We start from the raw sequence: 27254 nt of genomic DNA on the forward strand, positions 1-27254 counted from the left end.
ATCTATCTGTCTGTCTGTCTGTCTGTCTGTCTGTCTATCTATCTATCTGTCTGTCTGTCTGTCTGTCTGTCTATCTATCTGTCTATCTGTCTGTCTATCTGTCTGTCTATCCATCTATCTATCTGTCTGTCGATCTGTCTGTCTGTCTGTCTATCTATCTATCTACTAGTTACAAATTATTGCATCATAAACAATTTCATGGAGTGATAGTGGCCAATAACTTTAAAATCATAAGAAATTGTCATCTACAAATTGATGTGTTACTTTTAAAAATAAAGTATGTATTCTGATAATAATACCTAATACTTAAGCCTTCTTGAATTTAAGTGCTTAAATACCCGTACTTACATTTTGTGCAGAAGCGTATTTGGAATAAGGTTTTTATTGACATGTGAAAAAAATATTTAATTTTTTTTTTTTTTTTTTAAATATTGGCAAAGTGACTGATTGTCTTGGTTTAGAAATGGTTGATATGCATGCAGCTCTCCCTCGTGAGTGTAGTTTTATTTTGACAGCAGCGGAAGTGGGTGTGCTGTCTCTATTATAAGAGCTCATCTGTAGCTCTGTGGCTAGGTTGGCAGTAGGTTGTTTTCCTGATAGCCGCCTGGGGTTCCTACCCGTCGCCACTGAACTCCGCCACTGCAAAATCGGTCATCACGGCGGCACAACAGACGGACTACATGTTACAGGTTTGTCATCTGTGTGTTGTATCTGAGCTCGCCATGACGTCACGTTTTGTATCAGTCAGCCTTGTTACTGTATATCAATCAATGATGCAGCTAGCCACAGTAACGGTGTTTATTTTTAGCTGCTAACCTTCGCTGACTGCAGTGCATTGAAACACAGACGTGGGCCCTGTTTATTGGCTTTGGTCTAACAAGGTTCACGACATGCTGGTGACATACATGTCAATGCAAAAAAAAATAAAAAATCTTCTGTATCTTATTGAAAATTGTACAAAAAAAACCAAGCTGTGGTTGGGATGTGCCAGTGTTGATGGCTAAGCTGCTGCGTGTAGCTAAGAGATAGTAATTGAGTGTTGATCTGGCCATGTCCTCCATTCAGAAATTAAGACAAGGCCACAGTCAATACACTAACATTTACAGTTGTTGCCCCTGAATGTCACATGTTTTAAATGCACAGCAGCTTGGTTGAGGTGATTTTTAAGATCGTCTTCTAGGTAGTACGGCTGGTTTACTTTTTGCAACGCTGGAGAAGATTATGCTTATTTAGCTTGGCTCGGGGTATGCTAACAGCTACTACAAAACATCCCTGAATGCATCATCCTGTCCAGGCATGTATCCATATGGCGTGCTGTAAATAACTTAAATATGCACAGCCCTATGTCTATTTTTGCTGTTCAGCTTTGTATTGTCACAGCCACAAGATGACAAATGGCTGATTTATTTATTTTTATTTTTTCAGTATTTCCACTCAATCCGTGTAATCATTTCCAAAATGACAACACTGCAATGATATGTGTATTCCTGCCAACAGATGGACCAGCAGGACCAGTCCTATATGTTTGCCAGTCTGAAACGGCCTCACTCGGAACAGCTGCTGCAAGGCCTCCAGCTCTTGCGGCAGGATCACGAACTATGTGACATTGTCCTGCGTGTGGGTGATGCCAAGATCCATGCCCACAAAGTAGTGCTGGCCAGCATCAGCCCATACTTCAAGGCCATGTTTACAGGTAACCTGTCGGAAAAAGAGACATCGGAGGTGGAATTCCAGTGCATTGATGAGACTGCCTTACAGGTATGCTTTCAGCCGCCAGACACCACCAAGTGCTCTGATTAAGTGATGGTTTATTTAACACTTCTACTCTCTCTCTCTCTCTTCCAGGCCATTGTTGAGTATGCCTACACTGGGACTGTGTTTATCTCCCAGGAAACTGTGGAATCTCTGCTACCGGCTGCCAACTTACTCCAGGTTAAGCTAGTACTTAAGGAGTGCTGCTCCTTTTTAGAAAGTCAGTTGGATGCTGGAAACTGTATAGGTATCTCCCGTTTTGCAGAGACGTATGGCTGTCATGAACTGTGCCTGGCTGCAACTAAGTTTATCTGTGAGAACTTTGAAGAAGTTTGTCAGACGGAGGAGTTTTTTGAACTGACACGGGCCGAGTTGGATGAAATTGTGTCCAATGACTGCTTAAAGGTGGTGACAGAGGAGACTGTGTTTTACGCTTTGGAGTCGTGGATCAAATACGACGTAACTGAGCGACAGCAGCACCTGGCTCAGCTGCTGCACTGCGTCCGCCTTCCACTACTCAGCGTCAAATTTCTCACTCGCCTATACGAAGCCAACCACCTTATACGAGATGATCACGCATGCAAGCACCTGCTCAATGAGGCCCTCAAATATCATTTTATGCCGGAGCACCGACTCTCCTATCAGACTGTGTTGTCGGCACGGCCCAGGTGCGCCCCCAAGGTTCTGCTGGCAGTTGGAGGCAAGGCGGGGTTGTTTGCAACATTAGAAAGGTAATCCAATCTTTTCTACATCGTTTAAACATTTTGTTACAGTCTTTGTTTAACCACAAACTAATTGGATATGATCTGTCTTGTCTTGCAGCATGGAAATGTATTTCCCACAGACTGATTCATGGATAGGGCTGGCCCCGCTTAGTGTTCCCCGGTATGAATTTGGAGTGGCGGTCCTGGACCACAAGGTGTATGTGGTAGGAGGCATCGCCACGCACATGAGGCAAGGCATCAGCTATCGGAGACACGAGAGCACGGTGGAGAGCTGGGACCCTGAAAGCAACACTTGGTCCACGGTGGAGCGCATGGCTGAGTGCCGCAGCACACTTGGGGTGGTGGTCCTGGCTGGTGAACTGTACGCCCTCGGAGGCTACGACGGCCAGTATTACCTCCAGTCAGTGGAGAAGTACGTCCCCAAGTTAAAGGAATGGCAGCCTGTGGCACCCATGACAAAGTCCCGCAGCTGCTTTGCCACTGCCGTGCTTGATGGCATGGTGTACGCTATTGGAGGCTACGGCCCAGCCCATATGAACAGGTAATACCACAGAGACTGTTCTTATTTATTTACCTGCTGAAATGCAACAATTTGTTATGAGCCTTTAATGAATAGAAAGGTGCACTTTTGAGGAAATTGTTCACTGATTTATTTAATCAAATTGTGGTGAACAATTTGACACTTCTTATTTGTGCTCAAATCATAAGCATCAAAGTATTAAATTCCCTTTTATAATCATGATCATAATATTGAATTGAAAGGTTATTATAAGAAAAATACAACAGATTGTTTTTTGGATGCTCAGTTTGTATCTGTAATTGATGTTGTAAACCTCTTCTCCGTACTTGAATCAATTCCACATCGGATCTGAGCGACCAAAGATCAAAACATAAAACTAACCTTTCTTCACTCCTGCAGTTGAAATGTGACATCAGCATTATGACAATTTATGAGCTCTACCACACCTTTTTTTTTTTTTTTTGACAGAAATAATCTTTTCTCTTCTACGCTGGCTTGCTACCTCGTGGTCTTGGTAGATATTTAGTGGCTCTGACAAAGAAGTGAAGGATGTCTAGTGTGTCTGAAAAAATGTCGGGGCCCTGTTAATGTGTGAAGAGGAGTCCTCGCAGGAGTGATTGCTCAAGTTTCATTGAGAGGGTGCCTGGCTGTGCTGCTGGTTGGACCTCTGTTGTTGCTTTGTATCTCTAGAGAGCAGCGTCTCTGTTGCTTGTTTCCTTGACTCCTGAAACCCCTCAGGAGAATGTGTTTGGACAGAATCTTTGAGGACTATTTTCATGTCGTTCCCAAGTGGATGATATGTTCCTGCGTGCTGCAAAAACAATCCCGGATTGTTGGTCTTCTAGTCGCTATCAAGGGTTCATTTGGGTCTTGACAAATTTGGTTACGCACAGTTGCGGTTATTGGCCTTTTTACAACCTATAGGTGGTGTGTGTGTGTGTGTGATCGGACCAGTTGAACTGTTTTCCTTTTCTTAGCTTTAAATAACTCTTTAAAGACAATCTAGCATTGTTCTGATTAGGTTCTTTGTCACTAAGTTAAATTAGCATATAGAATAGGTTTAAAACTCCTTGATTACCTTCTCTTTTTTCACGGTTTTATACACCTATAGCCACAAATTGCACTTGCTTAAAGCTCCTGTGAGGACATTTTGGGATATGTCAATGTTGCTGAGCTTGTGGAAAATGTTAATCGATTTCTCTTTGTCGATCTTGTCCCGCACATGTGTGAGTTGTGTTTTCTTTATTTTTAATGTTTAATATGCAACTCGCAGTACATTTTTGGCATTGTGCTGTTTTATTGCCTGATCTGACACTTGGCAGAGATGACGGGCACGAGCAATAACTGTAGAAATAATCACGCTTTTCTCTGATGGTCTTGTTTGCCGTTGTCATAAAGAGGCTTCGGTAATAGTTTTGTCCGTTGGATTACGAGCAAAGACTATTAACGTGCGCTTTAAAGGTATGATAAGATATTTACTGAATTAAATCATGAAATGAACTTGCTATATGATGAGACATTAAGGCAACATGCTAAGTTTTGATTGTCATGCAGGATAGTTTGTTTTTGGTTGGACCACAGAAATGGGCGGCACCCCCACAAAGCCGTTCTGCCCCTCCCCTCGGTTTGCCAGGCAAACGGCAAGCCAACAGGTGTTGCAGTGATGGAAGCGGGCAAGCGGACTGGTTCAGATATAACTGATTCCATCAGACCTAAAAAGCCTCAGCATTTTTCTAATAAGCTCCACGACCAGAAACCTGGCTAAACAAGGTTAAATATTGGAGACGCTTTTGAAAAATGGAGAGATTTAAGAACGCAGAATGGTTTCAAGACTGACGCAGAGCTTATTAAAGACGGCTTCTGTGCCCGCAACATGGCATGACAGCATGACAACATGACAGCATGACAGCATGACAGCGTGCACATGGACTCTAGGGAGGAGGGGTTAGAGGGAGATGGGTCTCTCCAATGTTTTGAGTTTGGACTGCAGTACCAATTTTTAAACGCTAGGAGTCAGAGTTATCTATTGGTAATTTCAAACCTACCACATTTTATAGATTTTCTCAACATCTATTTTTTTTCAGCACCTATAAAAATAAACCCAGTTTCTTGACCTTGCTTACAACTCATAAATTAGTACAGTATAAATCTAAGGTGTTCGATTCAACTGCGCTTATACTCTTGAAATATTGTGTTGTCTTAACGTCTCTCTATCTGCTCCACACAGCGTTGAGCAGTACGACCCCAGCAAGGATGCCTGGGAAATGGTAGCCCCCATGGCAGACAAGAGGATCAACTTTGGAGTAGGTGTCATGCTCGGCTTCATATTTGTGGTTGGCGGACATAACGGAGTTTCACACCTGTCCAGCATTGAGAGGTATGATCCACATCAGAAACAGTGGACGGCATGTCGGCCAATGAATGAACCACGCACTGGTGAGTTGATGTCATGTTTTGGCTAAAGCTTCTATTTGTATTTTGTACGTAGCTCAATGTAATCATGGCCATGTGTTGCAGGTGTTGGCTCTGCCATCGTGGATAACTACCTCTATGTTGTGGGAGGCCACTCGGGGTCATCCTACCTGAACACTGTCCAGCGCTATGATCCTATCTCAGACAGCTGGTTGGACTCTAGCGGAATGATGTATTGCCGTTGCAACTTTGGTCTGACTGCCCTTTGACCCATGGCTCAGGCGGCTAGGACCCCATGAGAGAACTTATAGACACAAAGACGTTTCTTTTTTGTTGTCTCCTCCTTCTTCCCCACATTCATCCTCCAGGTGCAGAGGAGTGCTACACACAGACGTGAACACCAGAGGAGAGAGAGAGCGCCTGCTGGGTGGATGGATGGATGTGCCGGGCTAGCTGGCCGGCTAAACGGGGACCACAAGCATAGTAGCAGAAATGAGAAAAGAGCTGTGAAGTTGTGCTGAAAGAAAGGAACATGACGGGACAGATTTTTGTCACTGGACTGAGGGGATACCTGCTCTGCTGCTGCTGCTGCACCACAATGAGGACTCTGAGCCATTTCCCAGAGGATTGTGGGGGAAAACTTGTCACTTTTTGTTTCGAAATGATGTTAGCAGACATTGTTTTGTGTCCTTCTTCATGCCATTAATTATGTTTAACACTTAATGACGTCACTTAATTTCCCTGCTGCAACTAGAACCGTGCGTTGAGGTTTTGTAGAACACCGCAGTCGGCTGGTGTAATATGTATGAAAATGTGTTTGTCGGCCATGTAGCGTGTGTGTCTGTTTGAATGCTCGAGGGGTACATGCATGTCAAATAGGATTGTTTGTTTGTTTGTTTTGGTACGTGTCTGCGTGCAGAACTGATGCTTTGGGCTCAGTGATGAAGGAGTTCTGCATCTAAATCAGTGCTTCACAAGTAAACAGACAACTTTCAATCTTTATATTTTCTCCAAAAGGGCTGCCTTTTTCTCTCTTGTAAATAGTCTCAATGAAATATATAGATATGAATATATCCTCTAGTGCATTGCCTGTAAATGTTTTTCTGCACTGGGTCACGTGTGTGTGTGTGTGCGCGCGCGTGTTGTGTGTTTGGATGAGTGTTAAGTTTGATTTCTGCGTTGAGGTGAATAGCAAACTCTCTCCTGAGAGTATTCGCCACCCGTCACTTCTTCATACCCGGAGCCATTAAACAGCCCCATGTTCTAGCTTCTGTTACATCTTCTTAATGTCAGGTCATGGACTTGCTTTTCTTCATAGTTGTTGAATTGGACCTGGGCCCTCTTTCTCCACCCTTTGGTCTGTACACAATACCAACTGGTGCTATATTTAGGATTCAGCTGTTTTGTCTGCGTTGCCTCATACAATTAGGTCAACCTCTCTTCAGCCTCTGCCGCATTACATCTTTGATTTATTTGCATTGAATTTTAAAGGCCCCATATAAGGCAATAAAAAGGCCCTACTGAATGGGAAACTTGTGATTGGATAACAGTAGTACTCTGAATATTAACATCATACACAAATGGAAGTTTTTTTTTTTGTTTTTTTTTGTGGTTGTCCTTAATTTATAATGAGGCTGAGTTAGTATCACCCTTCTTCCGCATATTCCCTGGAGTAGATTACGTTTGCCTTATGTTCTTAATTTCTGTCCCCAGTATAAAGTCAATCTCTTAGCATGTAATTGGTCCTGACACCTGCTCACTGCACTCACCACCAAACGTGATTGTCATGTAGCCTTGGTCTTGTTTGCAGGCTCAGGTATGAGGTAATCCGTTCACCGCTTCATGTGAAGTGCCAAAAACCTAAACTTTTTTTTGTTTTTTCTTCTTCTTCTTTCTCACCTCCAATGCTAGAAGCAGCTTCCCATTGTGTGCCACAGTTAGAACAGTTGCTTTTGTGCCCTTATAGTTCATGTGTTAGCATTACATCTTCCATGCCGTCTTATGGATGGATGATAATAAAGCACCAAGGGCTGTGCCAGAACACTCAGGACATGTCGCCACCTGTTCTGTGTCCTGGGAGGTAAAACCCCAGTGTGTTCCTATGGGTGCATCCAACTTCACGCCGGCTGACGGTGCCACTATGTGCAGCCTTTGCTAACATCTAATGGACACATCAAGCAATGCACAGCAATAGAGGGGAGGGAGGTCTGATGTGTCTTGTTGAGTCACTTTTGAATAGTCAAGTCTAGTTTGAGCTGCTTGGTGCACTGATGTCTGCACACACAAGTGGAAACTTACCGAGCTCTGCATTGCACTTACCAAACGATTTGATACATGTTGTCATTTGTACATATGTTTTAATTTAGTATAATGGCATTTAGATGCAATAAGACGTTATGTTCTCTCTGTGGATGGAAATGTTTTGTGTTTGTCTCTTACAAAAAAAAAAAAAAAAGCCAAGGCATCTCATGTTGTAACAGAAACCACACATGGCATGTCTGTTGGTTGACACTGTTGGCTCCAATGACACAAATGGTACCCATCATGACTTTGCTTCATCCCAATCGTGTTGTCTTTTTATTGTATTTGCTTGTGAGCTTTTTGTTACAAGGCTTTTGTTTATTTAAACAGACTGAGATGAGTTGATCTAAAAAAAAAAAATGGTATGGCCAAAATTTGATGTAAACACTTCTAATATAAATACAGCTGTTCTCAAAACATGGAGGTGAACACTAGACGGAACAGGTGCTCTTCCACTTCACTCTTGCACTCTACCCTTGGGTTGTTTGATTATTGTAACCATTGCTGCAGACAGGAACTAACAGGACATTTGCCTTTAAATGGATCACTGGTAAGAAGTTGAGTTAAAAAGTCATTTCCTTTGATTTCTGCTTCATTTTGAAAAAAGTCACAAATAAGCAACCCAGGGGTGTTCCTGCATATATGTCATTCTAGAAAAGTATGACTGATTTTTTATTTTATTTTATTTTATTTTTAAATTTTGTATTTATGATTATAAATCTTGTTTGTATTTTTGGTTTTTCTGTTATTTGATTTGTTTTTTCTCACTTCTTGTATTTAACTTTTTCTTTTAGACTTTGTTAGTCACTAAACAGCAACAGCACAAATCACGCAGGCGTAATTCTGAGCTGTCGCCATGTTTCATTCAGCATCAATGTTGTGTATAATGTCATGATTTCTGAGGTGAATAGTAACTGCGACTTTAGTGAATATTGGAGTTACGCTGATGAAAATCTGAAAACGTGAATCTGCAAAATGAAGGGATGTTTAAATTATGTTCGTACGCGTTTTTATTATTAAGGCCTAACCAATGTCATGATTTTTGCCACCACTCTCACCAAAGTGCTTGTTCAAAGAAAGCAAAATGGATGACTTGAACCTGGTCTGCAATGGACTGCCGCTCTAGTGTTTGTGTCTGAAAGAAGAAAAAAGGAAATTGTTTGAAACTGATGTCAACGTCAGCCAAATGACCACTCTGCTTCTTTTACATTTCCCATAGTGTGTCTGAAACAAAGGTGACGATCATGAATTTTATATCCTGTGGATTAATACTGGAAGTACAAGATAACCTTAGGTGTAGAAACGGTAGCTTTTCACATTTGATCATGTTTGATTGAGGACATTTTACATACATTTAAGTCTGTTTGTGTGGTGCGGTTGTACCCAGTTTAAAATAAATGCCTGCCTTATAAGGTACCGTCTGCTTTTTGTGGCTCTTCTTTTAACCCATCCATGCAAAATCCACAAGTGACAAAACAAACAAATGCAAAGCTACTCAAAAATATTTTTATTTTAAAAGAAGCTCTCTGTGTAAAACAACAACAAAATCCAGCAATTCAATTTAAACAACAATCAGGGATTTATCCTTTTAGGATTCCCACAAACCTTCCTTACTGAGGCACTGTGTGAAACAAGTTCTTTGATGTTTAACACTATTTTAAAAACATTAAAAAGTTTATTTTTGGCAGCTGCAGAGTGTGCTGTGACAGTGTGGGAATGCTTGCATGCTATTGATTAGTATGGACATGCTGCTAGCTTAGCGCCTTTTAGTTTAAACAAGTAGAAACTCGACAGCCTTTGTGTCATTCAGGAATAATTCAACATTTACTCACCACTGCTAGCCACCAATTCTAGCCTTTTCAAGAAACAACAAGTTAACCTGACATGGAGCTCAGTCTGGTTTGGTTGTTATTTATCCTAAGACCACAGTGTCATTAGAAGAAGCACCGCTATTAAAAATAAGAAAGGGCTGATGTGCATGAATGTTTAACAGCCAAAATGATGGAAATAGAAATGATGATTAACAGTCTTCTTATTGCACACAGAGTAATCCATTTATCAACTACGACATTTTTAAACTATTCTTTCTCTGTGTGTCAGGCAACTATAAGAACAGCATGTCAATGATTCAATGGTTTGTATTTATGCACACCAACCCAGAACTATTATAGTCCATTATTATTCTTGGATTCCAAGCATTCAAAAAAGCAGGAACTTATCCTTTGCAAGCATTCAGGAGAATCTGATCTTATATCATTCAGCACTCTGACAGCTGACTGAGGAAGCAATATAGCTCACATGAATTACAGAAAAGAATGTTTCAATAATTATATAAACATGATTACAGCAACACCATGCCATCCATGGGATTGTTCAATATTAGACGAGGAATGTTTTTTTTTTTTATATTTTGTGCTAAGTTTGAGTCCTGCTCCTCCTGTGTGCACACCTCTGATAAGAGGAGTTCACTTGTCGGAGGCTCGGATGTAAATCAGAGAAGACAGCAGCAGGAGCTCTGGCGGCTTGTGTAACAGGATCAGATTGTCACTCCTCAGACCGTCGTAGTGCATCCAGCAGCCGTCTATCTGGAAGGCTGCAGAGTAGTGATGCTCCTCCTTGTTGAAGAGTGTGGCGCCCTCTAGTAAGTACCTGTGGAAAAAAGGAGCAAATTATATATATCTATTTTTCTTTATTCTGTCTACAGTACTCAGAAACAATATTGATTTTTATCATTCACAAATACTTTTTTAAAATATGTCTTTTAACTTAGTACTTTAATACTAGAAATCACAATTTATAGTAAATCTGAAAGATCATGAGATAGATGTGATGAGTACACAATTATATTTATTTAGTAAATCCATAGATCAAAAGCTAGAAAATTTATTTCTTTCTTACATGGAAAATCACAAATCCTATTAACAAAATTTAGATTACATTGTATTGTAATGATCAAGAATCGAACCCTCGACCTTCAGGTTCAGAGTCGACAACTCCACCAACTGAGCCACAGCCGACCAATAAATACATTTTTTTTTTTTTTAAATGGGGATTAATCGCATGTTATTTTGTCTCCCTGTAGTCACCGTGATGGAAATGAACGAAACTTATGTGTCTTTGAATGTCTCATTTCACTTTAAAAAACTGAGACAGCTCACATGACGAGTCCAAAGTAATATCCACCTTAGGACATCAAACATTTCACTTTTATTACCGTCCTCTCTAGCTGTTTTTATTCAGTATGTGATCCATAACAGGTTCCTTTTTCTGAGATTAAGTAAATGTTGTAACCTTATCTCAACCACAAACTCCTAACTGTATTTCAAACAACAAGTCAAGTACTCTCAGCTTTACACAGTACAAACATTCAAAATAAAAGCCTAACAAGTTTTATTTTTAAATGCAAAATGATTGAATTTAAAACGTGATTCAAATTTTGAGTAATGGCAATTAAAATGGAAATTTAGAAATGAATTGTGATTAAAAAATGAAATCATCCGACAGCTCTATTATTTATTTTATAGGGAAATATCTTTTTATGTCTGCATCTGAATTCTGAAACTGAATTTGCCCTCGCAGGATTAATAAAGGATAAATTATTATTATTATTATTAATTATTCGTTTCTGCAGGTGTTGTCATGTGCCTGTACACTTTATAATGTGGTTAAGCAACATTTTTGCCTTTGTACATGGACCAAAATAAAAATAATAATAATAATAATAATACATTTTATTTAAAGGCACTTTTCAAAACTCTCAAGGTCACCTTACAGAGCAGAGATAAAAAAACAACAAAGCAAGTTTCAGGTTACATAATTTACATATTAAGCAATACTACAGGTCTGTTGGGCAAAATGTCTGAAGCATGTAAACTGGCCAATGGTAACACACTGTGTAAGCTTCTTACCTGTGCTGACAGAGAGCCAGGTGATAAGGAACATAAGATAGTTCCTCTGACTTCCACTGCTGCATATTTAGAATGACAAAAGGTGGGGGTCCATGGCAGAAAACTCTTTGTGAGAACTCCCTTAGACCGTCGCACCTGTAAAAAATAATAAGAAGGGGGTATAAGACTGAACAAAGATATTAATGTATAGATATCAAATATGTCACATCCTCCCTATGCCTCACCCTAGTTCAGAGCAGAGTAGGAGTTTGGGGCAGAAGTGCAGATCCACGGCCGACTTGATGGGGTCTCTGTGAGGCAGCTCATGAGGAGGGCTAGAAGAAAAACATCAGGGGGAGATAATAACACAATTTTAAAAAACATTTATACAATCCATCCATAATCACTCCACTAGGTAGGACTAATTAACTTTGATAAAAAGAAATACCTCCTACAGTGTGATAATGTTCTACCCGCAGTACTGAACATGTGGATTTACATGCCGAAAAAAGTAAAGTATGTCAAGAGGTAAATGACACTCTGAATATCTACTCTATGTTTACAAAATTAAAACTTAGAGAAGGACATCACAACATGCCTGATGTTGATCGTGGTCTTGATGAACTCCTGGAAGCGGGCCGGGCAGCTCCAGTTGGTGCACAGACTCTCCTGCATGGTGGACATGAGGCTCTCCAGGTTCTCTGTGAAGTTGTCATGCTCGTTACCGAACAGGTCTATCTCCAGTGCTGTTTTCCGGACCTCAGAGCGATACTGTCTCCTTGACATCCTGTCCCAGATCCAAAGCATCTTGACTGTAGTGTAGTCACAGGAGTCCATCAGGTAGAGGAAGTACTCCACGAACTGCTTGCCCAGGAAGACAGCCAGCTCCCTTGGAAAGCCCTGATTCTCTCGCAGGATCACATACAGGATCATGAGGAAGCCGTCAATGGTGCAGGTGTTCTTTAGATTGATTTTGACGTACAGAGGGGTGCAGGATAAGGCCTTCCGCCCTGCTTTAATGGTGAAGACACCACCCCAAGGGAGCACAGGCCTCCAGAAGGAACGATCCTCTTCATCATTGTTGTTGAGGGAGGCACGGATCTCTTCAAACAGTGTCTTGGATCTAAAGACACATATGCAAATGAGTTAAGCACGGAATGCACAGAGGTGGTTTTAGGTAAAGTTTGTCGCTTCGATCATTTATTTCGAGAAAAAAGATACTTCATGATATACTCTAAGCCAATATGCATATGTGTATATGCATCCTCCAGATAATACACAGAGGCCTCCTAGCTTTAAAAAAAAAAAAATAATAATAAAATAAGTGTTTTCAATTTACCTTTCGAAGATGAAATTGTTCTCCGGGTTGGAAATCAGCGTTTGCAGCTCTTCAGTGTCGCTCCGAACAGAGAATCTACTCTCCATAGCTTTCTGTGTGTCTTCATGTCTTACTTCGGATCTACAGCACAGATAACGAAGTACAGGGTTTTCTCGCAGTTTCTGGTGAATAAAATATCTTTCGGCAAAGGCACCAAATGCCAAGTTGCCCCACACGTAAACACTGCTGCTGTTTTTATTTTAAACGGAAGCGTTGTGTTCACAGAGTGCTGCCCTCTGCTGGTACCTCAGTGTAATTACGCCCTCTTAAGTCCCGCCCATTCCCCCCCCGCCCCTTACCTCGCTCACTCGCTCGGTTGGATGAAGTGTTTCTATTGGCGTTGACTACCGAGCGCTTGTTTTTTTTAAGTCATATGATTGGCTGTTCGCGTTTCATGCGTTTCGAATAGTCCCGCCCTTCTCCTGCGTCACCCCCCCCCCCCCCACACACACACACCTCTCGCCAGGCTGCGTGCTACGTCAGACGCTATTCCTTAAACTTTTTACGCTGGTTTTAAACAGTAGTGTCGGACCTGTGAAAGAAGCCTGCGTCCACACCGTCCACTCCAGACTCCCGTGGAATAAACTCCAGTTTGCAGCGTGCTCCTCTTCTCCTCAGGCTGTGAACGTGCAAGGACAGCAGAAGCACCTGAGAACACGGACTTCCAGGACCAGAAGATGTCTGCTCAAATCATTAGTGGGAAAGAGGTTTCGGCGTAAGTATCACATTTTTAGTCTAGTACTTTTATGAATGCACATGTCCAGGAAGTTGTAACAGGCATGACTACATGTCTGTGAAACTTACTTAGTTGCTAACTGGACAGCTAACTAGCAGATTGATGCAGTTACTATGTAGTTAAAGTTAATGTCATTTGAGCCATAAACAAACTCCAGCACCTGATTCTAGCCTTGTCGTGCATGCAGCTGTTATATAGCTTCATCTTTTTCTATAACAAAACTTAGTTTGAACACAGTTTTGTTTGCATATGATGCCCAACACGTGAATGGAGTTTTCCACCAGTCTGTTGATTGTGTGAGAAATCAAAGTTTACTCTTGCACACTTCTTCTTTTGAACTGTGTTTCCTGCTTGTCATTTACCATAATGTTATATATTATATGTGTTCAGTGTAAATACACGGGCTTGTGACAATTTGAAATCTTGTAGTAACTCATAAATCTAGATCTCTAAATACTTTGGGATGCATTACTGTAAATCCTGCAGTGTTATGTAACAGCCTCAGGTGTTGATATGCTCTTTGCCCCATCAGTCCAGTGACCTTAAGTCTAGAAGCAAACCACACTCAAATGTAATCTGCAGTGGGTTTGTATGTTTTTCATTGCTCAAACTTTGAACAGTAGAATATTGCTTATAACAAACACGTTTAGGAAATGGATTTGGAAGAGGTGAACCTTTGCCTACACCAAAAACTACAGCACAATTGGCTGCATGTGCTTGTCACAAGACATGACAGGCTGCACCTTGTTAACTGTCCCTCACAGTTCTCATTAGTTAAATGAATTTGTGTAGCACAAAAGGACTATACAGCCTCTCCACAGATCTGCAGGGCCTTTACCTTCATTACCTCTGAAGCGCATCAAAATCTGACATACCATTGATTGTTCTGGACAAGTGACCTTTAAGGTCAGAGTTTTATTGATGAGGTTGTCGTCGTTTTTCAGGAAATGCTGTTTGTTGTGCGACTATCCTTCTTAGTTTATCATTGACAAGGACTTTAGATATCAACTGTCATTGTGAGGAGGATTGTTTTAATGTTGCAATATGCTAACAGGCAGAACGTTATGAAGTCTATAATATATCTTGTTAATGATTGTTCTTACTTTTCCCAGATCCTCAAAGTTAATCGTAAAAGCAACGTAGTGCAGGTCACATGAAAAACAATATACCTGAATTACAGAGTTTAGATAGAAGGTTGTCTTTTGTTATTATTTGTAACTATATGAATTAAAAAATTAAAGGGAGTCTAAAGAAATTAAGATGGTGGGAGACTATAAGGGTTTTAGAGCACGCACATTTGCAAGGACAAAAAACACTCTGAGGATACTTGAAAATGAGTTCAAATTGGTGTCAATTCAGTGTATCATACATCCACAATCAGCAGTCATCACATGTTCGTTTCATCTGTGCTGCCAATGACGCTCGTGATGCTCAAATTATCTCAACATCCGTGTGTCTTTAGAGCTTTTTATTTCACACTCAGTGAGACCAGAACAGCTGATTAGTTGTGTTATTAATTTTTATGAATAGAACAAAAAGAAAAGCTCAGGTTGAGCTCTTTATTTAGACTGGCACAGGTTAAGCACTTGAGTTAAAGACCAATAACTCTTTCATCAGTGCTGTGTGACGCAAATTCTTTATTTGTAAAAGTGTAGCCACTACCATTGCCAAACAAATAAGAGACAAAGCGGAGACAAGGTCCAGGGATACAACGCTCCTTCTCACAGATTTTTTTGTTTGTTATTGATGATAGAGGGTTAGAAAATTGTTTCAAAAACAGACAGTCTGTATTAAGTCTCCACATCTGCAGCCTTTGTTACAGAAGGAACACGTTTGGATGATGGCTTGTGAACCTCATAGTCATCATATCCTTTCATGGCGGTATAAAGATAGACCTGTCTGTCACTACATGTAGGCTAAACCCTGGACTGAGTTTAGTTCTACTGTCCTGTGTTCTCAGGCAGGTGAGGGAGCGTCTAAAGAAGGATGTGGAGAAGATGAAGCTTCAGGACCTCAACTTCAGACCTGGCCTCGTGGTTTTGCAGGTTCGTGTGAGAACTAAAATGCTTTTAGGTTAAAAAAAAAACAAAACATTTTTAATTGTTTAGCTAATTTTGCCATGTGCTTTCTCATGGCTCTCTCTGGAGAAAGTTCCCAGGTAAGGATAAAGTTGTGTGCCTTCCCTTGTTACACAGTTTATAGATGTGTTGTTTTGTAGGTGACTTTTGTGTTTGCGTTTATATTTCATCAACAGTGATGTGATTGTGTGTATCTTTGCAGGTTGGAGATCGAGATGATTCTAACCTGTACATCAGCATGAAGTTAAAAGCAGCAGCAGAGGTAAACAAAAACCAAACAAAAAAAAAACAATTTACACACAGTGTACTGCATGTGCACCACACTTCTACTGTAATCAGTCTTCTCTCTTGGTCCAATCTTTTCTTCTGTGCCCACAGATTGGAATAAATGCCACACACATGAGACTTCCAAAGACTGCAACAGAGGAGGAGGTGAGAAGGCATTCATTTAAATGATGATACTTTAATACTTGACATAGGACGCAAATTATTTTCAATGCTGAAAGATTGCAAAGTTTGGTATTTGAGGTGTTATTTGTTTCCAAATACGGTAATCACTTCATACAGAAACTAAAAGCTCTTGATTGTAAAGTCCATCTGTCTCTCTGTCTGCAGGTTCTTCACAGTATCACGGAGGTGAATGAGAACTCGTCGATCCACGGTCTCATCGTGCAGCTCCCCTTAGACTCAGTCCATAAGATCGACACAGAGAAGGTCACTAACGCAGTGGCCCCAGAGAAGGATGTAGACGGGTAGGCACTGACATAAACTTAAGATTGTAGTGCTTAAATCAAACCAAAGCTTTTTTTAATAGTTGAAGACCATTCTATTTGCTATGTTCACTGTATTCTGGTCTACTGCAGGCTGACCAGCATAAATGCAGGGAAGCTGTCTCGCGGGGATCTGGGCGACTGCTTCATCCCCTGCACACCAAGCGGCTGCATGGAGCTCATCAGGCAGACAGGTAGATGCCACAACTAACACCGTACAACACCTATCACTATGGTTACAAAAAAACCCCATCTTTAATCTAAAAATGTACGAAAAAGAAAGACAAAATCAGTTAATAAGACTTCTGCTCGTCTACAGGTGTGTCTGTGGCAGGGAAGAGAGCTGTGGTGCTTGGTCGCAGTAAAATTGTGGGCGCACCCATGCACGACCTGCTGCTGTGGAACCATGCCACCGTCACAACCTGCCACTCGAAAACTACTGATCTTGCTGGAGAGGTACAACAGCGGGACATCCGTCCAGCCTAGTAACACAGTCTAGGGCGGTTGTTCTTTAACAGTCAGGCCTCAGGACCCTCCACCAACTCCTTCATGAAAAATCCTGACCTACTTTTCTGATATTTTTCTACCAATCAGATTTATCTAATGAGAAATTGTGCAGGACCTCAGATGGTAGAAAGCATGTGACAGAACAAAGAAACAGAACGAAACAAACTTTGCTTCACAAACTTTTTGAAAGCATTTTTTTTTTTTTTGCCAGGGTCACATTCGCGACCCACTAAAAGTGCCCATTGTGCAATAAGTGCTCAAACACCACTCCAGGGTGTGTGGCATTTTTTTATAGGCCATTTTTTTCTTTTCTGCATTGGTCAAAGTGAAAGTATCCATGCAGGTATACAAACTGCTTTCAACATTTCTCCAAAGAGGTTAAATAAATCAAAGTCTGGCTTGTAAGATCAAAAGCATATTTGTGTTCAGTGACCAATTAACATTCTCCTTTGGACATGGCATGAGCTGCATGTTGTTTGATGTTTCAAATGAAGCCATTTCACAGCATATGTAAATCTGATGAAATGCTTCTTTACTTACAGTATGACTTGTATATTTTGTGTAACCTTCTGCATTGTGCGTGGCGCTTCATGTAAAACTCGTTGTAGATGACACCAGAATTACGGATCTCTGCTGCCATCTCCTGGCCGTAAAATTTACTTCACATTTGAACGTATTTTGAGCATTTCTAACATATCTCAGAAGTTAAATATCAGTCAAGCCTTGCGTCATTATTGCAAAGTATCATTGTTTTTCTGTTAAATGTTGTATCTTTTCCTTTGTGTAGGTTGGTAAAGCAGACATCCTGGTGGTTGGCATCGGGAGAGCAGAGATGGTGAAAGGAGAGTGGATTAAAAAAGGCGCGGTGGTAATCGACTGCGGCATCAACCATGTTCCAGGTCCGATTGTACATTCCTGTTCAAGCTTCATAGAAGTCCATCAGCAAAACTCAGGTTTAATTTATGTTATTTACCATAAAGGTTTTCTCATTGTCTTTCAGACGATACTAAACCGAGTGGGAAGCGGGTTGTGGGTGATGTTCACTATGCTTCAGCCAAGGAGCAGGCTGGCTTCATCACGCCTGTTCCAGGTGGTGTTGGACCCATGACTGTGGCCATGCTGATGGCGGTAAGATCCATCCTAAACTAAACTCTAGTTAAGAATTAGTCAGGAGTTCCTATTAATGCCATAGTGTCAGTTTGACTCTGAGTGTGTGTTTGTGTGTAGAACACAGTGCTGAGTGCAAAGCGTTTCCTGGATAGCCATCAGCCGGGGAAGTGGAGCATCTCTCACACCAAACTCAACCTGCAGAAGCCTGTGCCAAGGTTTGAATGCTTCCCTTCTTCTTCTCTTGGTCACTCACTCTATAAACATGTTACTGAAAGATTACTTTATTTTGATAATCCACATACAGTGCAGCCTTTTGAAATTCTCTATCTTGATGTGTTCTTTCAGTCTGTTTCTGTTTCTGTCTGTGCTGCGATAAAATGTTTAGTTTTTTTTGGTCTCATCTTTTTTTCTTTTTTTTTTTTCAAACAGCGACATTGTGATTTCTCGCTCCTGTGTGCCCAAACCCATCGACCATCTAGCACGAGAGGTGGGGCTGCTCTGTGATGAGGTGGAGCTTTACGGCAAGACTAAGGCCAAGGTCCAGCTGAGTATCATCAAACGGCTGCAGGCCCAACCAGACGGCAAATATGTGGTGGTCACTGGGTAAGCAGTCAGAACTGTTATCTCCTGTACTGTACTGCATTGTAGTTTAGTGTTCTATACTGTACTGGTTGTTTTACCCCCTACAAAATGATTATTTAAAGACTCTTTAGAAAAGATGTTCTCTGACAATTGGTTGTTGCTATTGATAGTGCTAATTCTACAATTCAATTCATTTAGCAGACGCTGAGTGTTGTAGGAGATATTAAAGAGTTCAGGAAATTCTTCACAGAAGAAACACAATTGAATATTTTTTATGTTTGAAATTGAATCACATTTTAAATTTACCTAGCCAAGTCAGAGCCTTGAAAATATTTTAGGGTTCAAGGTGGGTTTTTTTGTTTTTTGTTTTACTTTTTTTTGATGTGAAAATACCAAAAGTTGTCTGTGATGTAGTTTTTTTCAAATCGCCTCATGAATTAAAACAGCTGATAAAGTTCGTACCTCGTCATGCATGCTTGTCACAGATTCTGTTGATGTTTTCAAACACCTAAGACAATTATTTGGTATTTGGTACCTCTTCAAATCTGAAATCACTGATTGCATTTTTCTGTTTGCAGCATTACACCCACCCCTCTGGGCGAAGGAAAAAGCACCACCACCATCGGCCTGGTTCAGGCCCTGGGAGCCCACATGAAGCTCAACGTGTTCGCATGTGTCCGGCAGCCTTCGCAGGGACCCACCTTTGGCATCAAAGGTGAGATTTGAGGAAAAAACGTAACTCTGTAAGAGATTGCACAAGGTTGCAAACTGTTGAAAAGTACTTCTTTTAATCCTACACTAGTGTTTTTAAGTGTAGTTTTGTTTTGTGTCTGCAGGTGGGGCTGCAGGAGGTGGATATTCTCAAGTCATTCCAATGGAGGAGGTACTACACCTGAGTTTCAACTTAGCAAATTTACCTTTTTCTTGTTAAAAAAAAAAAAAAAAAAAAATACAAACTCAATAATAAGTCTGTTCATTTTAGTTCAACCTCCACCTCACTGGGGACATCCACGCCATCACAGCAGCCAACAACTTAGTGGCTGCAGCCATTGACGCTCGCATGTTCCATGAGTCTACACAATCTGACAAGGTGGGTTTCCTATTTTGTCTGTGATTTGATTAAAAATACGTTATGCTAAATTATTTTGAGAGTTGGTGGACGATTTATTTTCCCTCTCTTCGCCTCCTTAGGCTCTATATAATCGCTTGGTGCCGCTGAATGGAGGACAGAGAAAGTTCTCCCCCATCCAGATCAACAGGCTCAAAGTAAGCGACAGTGTCTGCGGACTTCTATGTTCTGACTTAACTTAAAGTCTTGACAAAAGAATAAAACTAACACTAAGTTTGTCTGTATTTGTTTAGAGACTGGGCATAGAAAAGACTGATCCCTCCACACTGACCGAAGAAGAGATCACACGCTTTGCCCGGCTGGACATGGAGCCGAGTTCTGTCACATGGCACAGAGGTATGAAAACTCAACATGTCTTTAAATCCACATGATTCTATCATTGTCTGCTTAATTGCCTCTTCTGAATATATATTTGTGCCGCTCTAGTGTTGGATACAAACGATCGATTCCTGAGGAAGATTACAATCGGCCAGTCTCCCACTGAAAAGGGACACACAAGAGAGGTAAAGAGATACAATCCACAAAGCTGGAATGATTGTTCATGTGATTTGTTTTGTCTAACAATAAAAAAAAAAAAAAGAAGACCATTGGGGAAACAAATGATTATCATTCTTTCAAATCTCTAAGTTAGTTGAAATCTCAACTGGAATTACCCACTATTCCATCTCTGTGTTTTTGTCTTTTCTGCATGTTGCTGATTGATTTCTTCGTAATCCTGTGCTCACTGTGTTGTTGCTGAGTGGTAATGTAGTCCCTCTTTTGTCCCCCAGGCCCAGTTTGACATCACAGTGGCTAGTGAAATCATGGCGGTGCTCGCCCTCACCAGCAGCCTGGAGGACATGCGACAGCGTCTGGCCAAGATGGTGGTGGCCACCAGCCGCAGCGGACAACCGATCACCACTGAGGACCTGGTCAGTGGTCTGGAGTCTCCTTCAATGAGTGAAATCAACATGTGATAAGTATTGTGGGAACATGCTTTAATAGGGTCATGTGTTTCTCTACAGGGGGTCAGTGGTGCTCTTGCAGTGCTGATGAAAGATGCCATCAAGCCAAACCTGATGCAGACCTTGGAGGTGAGTGAAACACAAACGCTAACATGCAAAGTTACCCCAAAAGAACCCTACAAATCAAAACAGGGGCAATTTAAAGCTCTTCTATCTCTTAAGCTTTGAAAGGTAAATCCCTTCAAATGATGATGCTCTTGTTGTTTGATTGCCATTTTTGGCCGAACCATTTTTTTATCCTTCCCCGTTGCGTGCCAAAGGGATGATGTTGCCTTTAGTTACACGCTTTGTGTGATATATAAACTTTGTATATCCACAGGGGACCCCTGTGTTTGTCCATGCCGGCCCATTTGCCAACATCGCCCATGGCAACTCTTCCATCCTTGCTGATAAAATAGCTCTGAAGCTGGTTGGACCTGAGGGCTTTGTAGGTAAGTGGCGATATATGCTAGCATGCTTCATCAGTATTTACATGTCTGATTTAGTACTGCACTGCCTCAATATATAGATGGTTAGCTGTGTTGGTAGTACAAGTGATGACATCATTAACATTACCCACTATGCCACACTGCTGGGATTTTCTTACTATTGTCTGTTTCTGACAACCCCTATCAAATTTACAAAACAGTGACCGAGGCCGGCTTTGGTGCCGACATCGGCATGGAGAAGTTCTTCAACATCAAGTGCCGCTACTCCGGCCTGAGACCCCATGTGGTCGTGCTGGTGGCCACCGTGAGAGCGCTGAAGATGCACGGAGGAGGCCCGACAGTGAGTTTTTTTTTAGCGTCCTTATAGAAAAATACTTTCTTTTTTTTTCACACGTTTGCTTTTCTCAATTTTGCAATTGTGAATATTGACTGCAGCACCCGCCATATACACATCACAATAAATACTTCTACACTGATTTATTCAGGATTTTTTAACTCTTGATTCATACCATACGAGCTTAAATCAAACGGCAAACCATCCAAATCGTCTGTTTTACAATGCTTTACATGTTAATTGTTAAAAGGATTTACATGTAGTGAAACATTTACCTTATTCTTCATCAGGTCACTGCTGGGATGCCACTGCCCAAAGAATACATTGAGGAGGTAATGTAGTACAAGAATCTACAATAACGTGGTATTTAATAAAACGTTTTCTGTTGATTTGCTGAAGATTAACAAAAAAAAATCAACATGCTGATTTGGCGGTTTAATGCATTATGAGCATCTCCATAGATCTTTTATATCAACTGTGAGATTGTGCTGCTTCTTCCTCTTCAATGAAGTTGACCTAAAATACTTTATGCATACCTGAATGTAGAACCTGGAGCTGTTGGAGAAGGGTTGCAGCAACATGAGGAAGCAGATAGAGAATGCGCAGCACTTTGGTGTCCCCGTGGTGGTGGCTGTCAATGGTTTCAAGTGAGTATGGCAACGTGGTTGATAAAGGATTGCATTGGTCTATACCAACACAGACATGGACACACAGACTTTTTGGGTTTAGTTTAATTATTACAGATCAAATTACTATTTACCGTATTTTCCGCACTATAAAGCGCACCGGATTATAAGGCGCACCTTCAATGAATGGCCTATTTTAGAACTGTTTTCATATATAGGGCGCACTGGATTATAAGGCGCATAGAATAGAAGATACTGCAGTCAAACGTTTGACTGGGGTTGCGTTATGCATCCACTAGATGGCGCTGTGCTAAAGGGAATGTCAACAAAACAGTCAGATAAAGTCAAACTTTATTAAGCGTTCTGACAACTCCGTTCACTCCCATGGTAACGATGTTCAAACGTTAATGTGCATATTCACAATATCTCCCAGCCTTGTTCAGTTGTAAACACGTAAAAGAAACACAGTCTGATACCGCTAATTCAAACGTTAGTGCATAACTCAACATTGTTCAGTTACGTATAACACGTAAAGCTCACTTTTTCAGTTCATTCCCCGTCCACGAATCCCTCGAGTTCTTCTTCTTCAGTGTCCGAATTGAACAGTTGGGCGAGTACGGCATCCAACATGCCCGGCTCCCTCTCGTCATTATCCGAGTCAGTGTCGCTGAGCGCCGTGTACAACCAGTATGGATCAACCAATTAACCAATTGATCCATATATAAGGCGCTCCGGATTATAAGGCGCACTGTCGTTTTTTGAGAAAATTAAAGGCTTTTAAGTGCGCCTTATAGTGCGGAAAATACGGTACATGGACACACAGACTTTTTGGGTTTAGTTTAATTATTACAGTTAAAATTACTATTTAGTTAGATCAACCTTGCAGTTCCCCCTAGCTCTCCTGACATTCAACTCATTTTAAGTGCTTTGTTTTTGCTTTATGGTAAATTCCTTTGATCTGCTCTGAAATCTGACTCTATACAAACTGCTAGTTCTGCTTGTAGCGTCCTCAAAACTCCCCTTAGTTTACATGAATCAAGACACATGAATCAAGTTTTACAAGTCGAGATGAAAAATAAAGAAGACCAGACTTGCTTTGAAATCAATATTTAGTCTGACTGTAAGTTATCGAAACCAGTAAAAATATGAAGCACTTTGAAGATTTGCTTTCTTGCACGGACTTAGCTCTTAATAGGCTTCTCTGTTTTCTACCTTTCCTTTTTGGATCTGTGTGTGTCTGTCTGTCTCTGACTCCTTTCGTTTCTTTCTGACCACCGTGCAGGGCAGACACTGAGGCTGAGCTGGATTTGGTCTGCAGCGTGGCTAAAGCTGCTGGAGCCTTCGATGCTGTGCGCTGCTCTCACTGGGCTGAAGGTGGAGCGGGGGCAGTGGCTCTGGGTCAGGCTGTTCAAAAGGCCTCTGAGGCTCCCAGCAATTTCAAGTTCCTCTATAATTTGGAGGTAAGGAACATGTTTTTACTTGTGTAGTTCATTAGGTATGTCAAAATAGTTTAGATTAAGTATGTTACTGAATCTATTAGATAGAGATTTATTGATGTAATTTTTTTGTCTGTAAAGGGAAAAAAAGCAAGATGCACTAAAGATAATTAACACCTAAGAAATGTTCTGATAAACATGCCTTCAGTCTATTTTTCTAACTCCTCTCTAGCTCCCTATTGCTGATAAGATTCGAATAATCGCCCAGAAGATCTATGGAGCGGATGACATTGAGCTTCTGCCAGAGGCTCAACACAAGGTGGAGCTCTACACCAAACAGGTCAGCACCTCTCCAAGTCCGCTGGTTTTCGCCGTTTGTCCGAGTCGTCAGGCCTGATTGTTGGCTGCTGCAACAGAATCATCATAACTGGAATGAGAAAGCTTGAATATGCCGTAGTTAAACATCCAACAAAACTTTCTGTGTCCTCACTTCTCCCCTCAGGGTTTTAGCAATCTGCCAATGTGCATGGCGAAGACTCACCTGTCGCTCTCTCACGAGGCCGACAAGAAGGGTGTGCCCACAGGCTTCATCCTGCCAATCAGAGACATCCGAGCCAGCGTCGGCGCTGGCTTTCTGTTCCCACTGGTTGGCACGGTATGTTTTCGTTCATGTTGATCCAACATTGCCTTCTCTGTCAACAGTATGTCATTTCCACAGCTTCGCACAAATGCAACTCCAAACTGCGTGACAATGTTCACAACCGGATTTTCTACATTTATCTGTCTATCATAAAATTATATTTGTATCCCATTCAAAGAAACAGAGCATGTTTCTTTACTGAACTCTTGTAATCTTTCTAATCAAATACAAAGAAAACATAACATGATATATTTTGAGCTGTAAAAACACAGCTGTGAGACGGTGTGCTACAACACGCAGGGGCAAATTCACAGAAATGAAAGGGATGGACTTCAGCACTAACTGCTTACGGACTACAGATGTAAACTAGCACACTTAACTCTGCATGTTTACATGTCCCATTTTTATACTGATATTCATCAATGTGCTCTGTTTGATTGATTGAAATCTTTATTTCGAGTGTGCGTGCATGCGTGCGTGCGTGCGTGCGTGCGTGCTTTTTTTTCCCAAGATAAAAAAAAAAACTAATCAAAACAGATCTAAGAAAGAAAATTGCATAAGACAACAGAAATTTCTAATTTCATGTTCGAAAAGGAGTGGGTAAAAGTGTGAATTTATATAATCCCACCCCTCTCCATTAATCTTTAGTTAATAAATGTATTTATGATTAAATAAGTAATAAATCTGTAATATTATATATACTTCCTTAAAAAGAAATAAACAAGTACATAAAAAGTATCATCAGTTGCACTTGGGAGTGTTTCACGCTTTGTCTTCAGGTCTGATTCATGAAGGGTGTGCCTGAATGTGCTATTGTTCAACCAAGTCCATTACCTGGATGATTGGATATGGTTATTTAATTTCTAATTATATTACCTTTTTTATACAAAGTTTTTTATTGACTGTGTAAAACATAGTCTCTGTTTTTTTCCCTCCTAGATGCCAACGATCCCTGGGCTGCCCACCAGGCCTTGTTTCTATGACATCGACCTGGACCCTGAGACTGAACAAGTCAACGGGCTCTTCTGAAGCAGGACTCTCCTGTACGAAGCTAAGGAAGGTAATTAAGATGAACGCACACTAGAGTTGGTATGATGAGGCCAAAGATGCACTATTTGGAATGCTAGTCATAACTTTGATACAATATCTTTTTTTATGTGGCCCCCATCATCCCCCAAAACAATGCACTTTTTTTCTCTAAAGCTGAGAAAAAAAAAAAGAAAACATCATGTCTGCTACTAATGACTGGTTTAGAGTACAATCAGAACAAAAAATAATGGAAACAGTTAGGAACAGTGGGCTGCTAGTAGAGAGTCTAACATGAGTCACAGCTAGAAAAATGTCCCCCTGTACCATCTTCAGTCAAATAAAATTGATAAAGCAAACACTGGATGTAGCAGGTTAAAAGTCTCAGCCTGTTTTTTAAAATTAAGGATTCCTTCAATGTAGTGAGCCAGGCCATACAGCAGTTATAACTGTCATACCCATATCCCAACATGAGCTTACATCTCATAATGATATTTAGTGCTTTATTCACTGCACTAGTAATGGATGTACTCAGTATGTGTAAATAAAAACTTAACGTATGGAAAAGTACTGGAACATCTCTTACTCACACTAAACTCTTATGTTAGCAGGGATGGAAGACAACTGTCAGTTTATTAATAGTTACCGTTGTTCTTTGTTTTTTCCCCCCAGCACTGAAACATCACGGTCTAATAACTGGAAAAGACGTTGAGCTTGTCTGCTGGTTCTGTTCGTAGCTTTTTCAATCAAACCCCGACATCTGTAAATAATTGATCTGCTTGCCCACATTGCTCCTGTTAGGAAAATAAATAATATGATTCACAGCAGAGTTTAGCACCTTGAGTCTGTGATAGTTTGCAAGTGGGAAACCTCCTTTTTTTAAAAAACATTTCACTTACATCACTTGCTGCACAGGTAATCTCAACGGTCTAGACGGTTTAACATCTGACACATCTGGAGTCTTGTTTTCATTTTCTGTTTATTTTCTGTGTGCACTAAAACAAGATAATCTCCTTTAACATGCTGTCTGTATTAGTCTACTGAATTTGATGTGCAAACAAAAAAAACAACTGAACCTAAAAGTACGGCCACCTTATGAAATATTTTTATGACATTTTATTTTCAGTCCATATGATGACTTTGAACCTTTAGTCTGTCCTGTGTCCTAACGTAATATTAACGCTGTCTAACATTAATAAAGCTTCGTCAAACCCAACTGTCATGACGCTGTAAAACAATGGTTTCCATTTTGTTGTCAGAAGAAATCAAATAAAGTGTTCAACCAGAAAAGCCACACAGGAGACTTTTTTTTTTTTAAATTGGACTAAAGTGTTTCAGTGTTTTTAAAATATTTTATTCAGTAAAATCTTGTAAATACAACACTTGTATAACACTATTCTGTTTACTTTATACTTAATTAATCCAAATGTATTCATTTAATTTGATCATTAAACAGTAATCTGTTAGTTATTGGTAGAGGAGCAGATCCCAGCTAACATTGTGTCTCAGGAGTCAGGTACATCCTGAATGTTTTCTTTCATTTGACTTAACGACTTGTAGCCTTCACACACCCTTGGCTGTGTTTTTTAAAGATATATTTTGGGGCTTTTTATGCCTTTTTATTAGAGAGATAGGACAGTGGATAGATTCGGAGATTGGAGAGAGAGACAGAGAGTGGGGAACGACAGACCAGGAGAGGAGACTTGTTATTGCAGACTTATAATCCAACAGCATTTTATTTCAACACTTTAATGATTCAACTCAGAGACCGGTCAAAATATTTGCCACATGATGTGCTTGTCATGGCTGAATATTCACATCTAACCCACACGATCATACTTCACTCTATTTGTTGATATGGAGTCTTCTAATG

General features: G+C 40.7%; 3 protein-coding genes across 3 annotated transcripts; 2 read left to right on the forward strand and 1 right to left on the reverse strand.

Annotated features, from left to right (window-relative positions):
* Nucleotides 1–531: 531 nt before the first annotated feature.
* Nucleotides 532–9126, forward strand: LOC109981384 (kelch-like protein 28). Its single transcript, XM_020630140.3, has 6 exons — nt 532–689; nt 1498–1758; nt 1846–2483; nt 2575–3018; nt 5225–5433; nt 5515–9126. Exons 1-6 carry the CDS (start codon nt 681–683, stop codon nt 5676–5678), a joined length of 1725 nt encoding a protein of 574 aa, XP_020485796.1. The 5' UTR covers nt 532–680; the 3' UTR covers nt 5679–9126.
* Nucleotides 9127–9202: 76 nt separating this feature from the next.
* Nucleotides 9203–13201, reverse strand: c18h14orf28 (chromosome 18 C14orf28 homolog). The gene is made up of 5 exons (XM_020630083.3): nt 12937–13201; nt 12196–12720; nt 11843–11932; nt 11619–11753; nt 9203–10359 (listed from the first exon to the last, which is right to left on the reverse strand). The coding sequence occupies exons 1-5, from the start codon at nt 13020–13022 to the stop codon at nt 10176–10178; spliced, it is 1020 nt and encodes a 339-aa protein (XP_020485739.1). The 5' UTR covers nt 13023–13201; the 3' UTR covers nt 9203–10175.
* A 295-nt stretch (nt 13202–13496) lies between these two features.
* On the forward strand, nt 13497–26675 carry mthfd1b (methylenetetrahydrofolate dehydrogenase (NADP+ dependent) 1b). Its single transcript, XM_020630085.3, has 28 exons — nt 13497–13690; nt 15672–15756; nt 15992–16051; nt 16168–16221; nt 16405–16541; nt 16653–16753; nt 16879–17015; nt 17854–17965; nt 18067–18194; nt 18294–18391; nt 18606–18779; nt 19337–19473; nt 19595–19641; nt 19741–19848; nt 19950–20024; nt 20121–20223; nt 20314–20390; nt 20658–20798; nt 20892–20960; nt 21211–21322; nt 21520–21659; nt 21944–21985; nt 22200–22300; nt 23562–23739; nt 23948–24055; nt 24218–24370; nt 25295–25415; nt 26054–26675. The coding sequence occupies exons 1-27, from the start codon at nt 13653–13655 to the stop codon at nt 25382–25384; spliced, it is 2805 nt and encodes a 934-aa protein (XP_020485741.1). The 5' UTR covers nt 13497–13652; the 3' UTR covers nt 25385–25415; nt 26054–26675.
* The last annotated feature ends 579 nt before the right edge of the window (nt 26676–27254 follow it).

The sequence above is a fragment of the Labrus bergylta genome, chromosome 18 (assembly GCF_963930695.1).
Source record: "Labrus bergylta chromosome 18, fLabBer1.1, whole genome shotgun sequence".
NCBI lineage: Eukaryota > Metazoa > Chordata > Actinopteri > Labriformes > Labridae > Labrus > Labrus bergylta.